At 43.3% G+C, this 3,402-nt stretch overlaps 1 protein-coding gene across 1 annotated transcript; it reads right to left on the reverse strand.

Moving 5' to 3' along the window:
- Nucleotides 1–1,223: 1,223 nt before the first annotated feature.
- Nucleotides 1,224–2,279, reverse strand: Mageb16 (MAGE family member B16). The gene has a single exon (XM_026387587.2). It carries the CDS (start codon nt 2,277–2,279, stop codon nt 1,224–1,226), a length of 1,056 nt encoding a protein of 351 aa, XP_026243372.1.
- Nucleotides 2,280–3,402: the final 1,123 nt, after the last annotated feature.

The following is a 3,402-nucleotide window of genomic DNA, read 5'->3' on the forward strand; positions in this document are numbered from 1 at the left end:
ACTGAAGATAACCTATTTACAACATCCCTTTAAAAGGAGTAGTTTCTGGCTTTGTGAACCCAATGCAATGAATGCCAACCCAGTGGCTTCTGGGAATCTCATCTCAAAGTATTACTGAAAAACTCCTTGAAGACTATGTGTAGCATAAGTTTTTATCTCTGAAAAACTCCTTGAAGACTATGTATAACATAAAAGATTTATTATGTGAGCTTTATGCAATGTCACAGGAATAAGACCAGAACACCTTTCATCCCTTCGTTGGGTAGAGATTTGTCTCCTGTTGAATGAAGATCCCAAGAAACTGGCAGGAGGAGTTTTCCACTATAAAACTTTGGGTCTCAAACTCTGACACACATCACATGGAGATCTAACACCCAATCACTACACCTTAACATTTCCCACCCCTAAAATTAACTTAAAACTTACACTCCTTGAAAGAATTACTGCTTTCCACTTTGCCATTTACTACCCTCAAGGCATTTCCATTTAGTAGACTCAAGGATTCCTTCATTTGCTAAATCCTTCATTTATCCTTTATATACAACAAGATATCCCACCACCATCATAACAGAATTACTACTAAGATAAAGGAAAGTTATGAGGGCAGGTCATATGCATTGCTTATCTTAGAATTCTAGTATTAAAATAATTGTTATAAAAGAGCAAATGTTCAGATAAGGTGTAGGAAATTAAAGAGTCAGTGAGAATAGGAATAACTGCTGAAAATTTATTTGTAAGAATTGAATGTAAGTTAAGCAAATCCATATATCTATACATAAAACTTCATTAAAAAAACTAAAAGATAAAAGAACAAAATAACTGACAATGTTACATCATTCTCACTTTCTAGATCACATCTATTTCACAGTTGTGCAAAGACATGCATGAAATATTGTTCCAGATCACAATACAGGTAGATGGTCTCCAAGTATGTTTTAAAAGGTATCAAAAGACACAGTACTCAACCAAAAAAACTACATTAAATGTGTGACCAATGTCATTTGCAACTTACAGATTTCAAAGTGAAGCAGTATTAAACAACATTTGAATGATAAAAACATCAAAAAATAAAAGAATGAATTATCAATTTATGCACACAAAATAGGAACACAGGGATGATATAGTCTTTTCCTTTCAAGCCTACGTTTTCCCTGGAGCCATACACTCTTTCAGCACTAAACACTGGCCTTGAACACTACATGAAGGAGCTATTTCTGACTTTACTAGATGCTGGAGGAGCTGTCACCCATGGCACTGGAACTGGCAGTGGCCAAGGAACTGGAGGCAGACTCAATTGAAATTCTGGCCAGTGCTCTCTCCTCTTCTTCTAGCAGAGCTTCCTCATACTGAGCTGAGAAATCACGTGGGTTGGTTCCATGAACCTTGGCCAAAAACTCGAGGACTTTCATCTTGCTGGTTTCGGCATGGGCTCTTGGGCCCCACTGGAACTCATACTGCACTGGATCACTGTTGGCCACCTGGTGGTACTCCAGGTACTTTTCATTCACAAAATCATGGGCGATGAGCTGCCTGGCATCCCCGAAGATGAAGTGCTTCTGATCACGATGGATCCCCGTCATTTTCAGCACATCCCAGATCTCCTCTTCAGTGGCACGGTTACCCTTCATGAAGATCACACCCAGCATGAGTATCAGGAGCCCCGTCTTGGGTATATTCTCTTCATCACTAAGCATCCCATCGTAGGTGAGGCCCAGCTTGATGGAGAGGCCATAGCACTGGTTGATGGGATCCATTTCCTTCACATCAAGGCCAAAGACCATCTCCAGGCGCTCAGAGGCCCGCAGGAGGATCTCACAGAAGCGGACCTCATCATCTTCCATGATGAACTTCAACATATCTGCCTTTCGGGCTGGCTCTTTCATTTGATACTTGAGCAGCAGGAAATTCACCAAGAAAGCCACTTTCTCATCCAGAGCACTTTTGGGCACATGCTCGGGGTCTGCCACCATCGCTGAGGTGTTTGGAACACTCTCCTCTTCTTTGCTGCCAGAACCTTCACTGGACTGGATCAAAGAGGGGGCCATAACGGCAACAGGAGAGGAGCAGGAATTCTGAAGATCCTCAGGAGTGCTGGGTGTGCTGGGTGTTAGAGCACCAGGAGACTCACTCAGGTTGCCAGGCATCAGAAGCTGGGAGGAGGAGGTAGAGGGCGCCTCCACAGTCCCTGACACCTGTGCAACCTCTGGGCCCTGGATCTCACTGAGGATCAGAAGGTCTTCACCATGGGTGCCTTCTTGACTCTTCTGATGCCCAGGCATGACGACTCCTGTGATTGGCAGTAGGCAGAAGTACAGAAGGATGAGTGTGCAATGGAGAATCAAAGCCTAAGGGATAGAGAAAGGTATCAGTGTCAGCTGATAAACTGGACTGAACTGGCTCTGATGGAATGCAATGAGAGTGGATTTTCCTATGAATGGTGCTGTGAAGACCCACAAGCCTGTCATGGTATCTGGGTCCATCAAGAACCTGAAGGTGGAAGTGGGACTCCTCCTCGGGGGAAAGCTAGAGAATCCTCAGGGTTCTGGTAGACAGTTAGAGTTAAGCTCTATAGAACCCATTCTGTTTGAACATAGTGCCACCCGTTAATGGCCACAGGGCCATAATTTTTTATTTTATTTTATTGGTACCTTTTAGTTACACAGGACAGTAAAATCCATAAATTTGAAATCCTATAAGGCTCGTGCCACCTCCTCTCTGATAGTCTGAGCCTGCCCTTCTAAGACCAAAGTCATACCTCTTAAGTCAATTGAAGAGGAGTGGAGGTATGTCCCCAAGAACCCCCAAATGAATGTTCCCATAGCTGACAGCAGGGGCTAAATTCTGTGGACAGGTGTGGGTGGTCTCCTGAGTTCTCAGATGCCTTTCTTTGAATCCAAGCATGTCCTCAGGTACCATCTATTTTTACTAGATGTTACTCATCACATGGAAGCCTCTAATTCTCCTCCAGGAGGAGGTAAGGTATCCCCTTTGTCTAAAAGTGTTGTTCTTGGGCTGGCATTGTGTCTTCATGGTAGAGCACTGGCCTAGCATGTGTGAGGCCCTGGGTTCAATCCTCAGTACCACATACAAATAAATAAAGAAAATAAAGATAGTGGGTCTCACTACAGCTAAAAAATAAATATTAAAAAATAAATAAATAAAAATGTTGTTCTTGGATCCGGTGACTGACAAGAACAGGGCTGGGCTCTTCATGAGTCCTACTCTTCACTCAAGATATCCTTGTCTTGGCTACCTCATCCCCAACCACTGCACTACTAATTACTTCCCAATGCTGTCCCCTCCCCCACAGTGACGGCTCATCTACAGGTCACACTGGAGATGGAAGTAATATATACGAATATACCCAGTATCTTCACCTGGACTCCCTTGAGGCACAAGAGC

Source organism: Urocitellus parryii, chromosome X (genome assembly GCF_045843805.1).
Source record: "Urocitellus parryii isolate mUroPar1 chromosome X, mUroPar1.hap1, whole genome shotgun sequence".
NCBI lineage: Eukaryota > Metazoa > Chordata > Mammalia > Rodentia > Sciuridae > Urocitellus > Urocitellus parryii.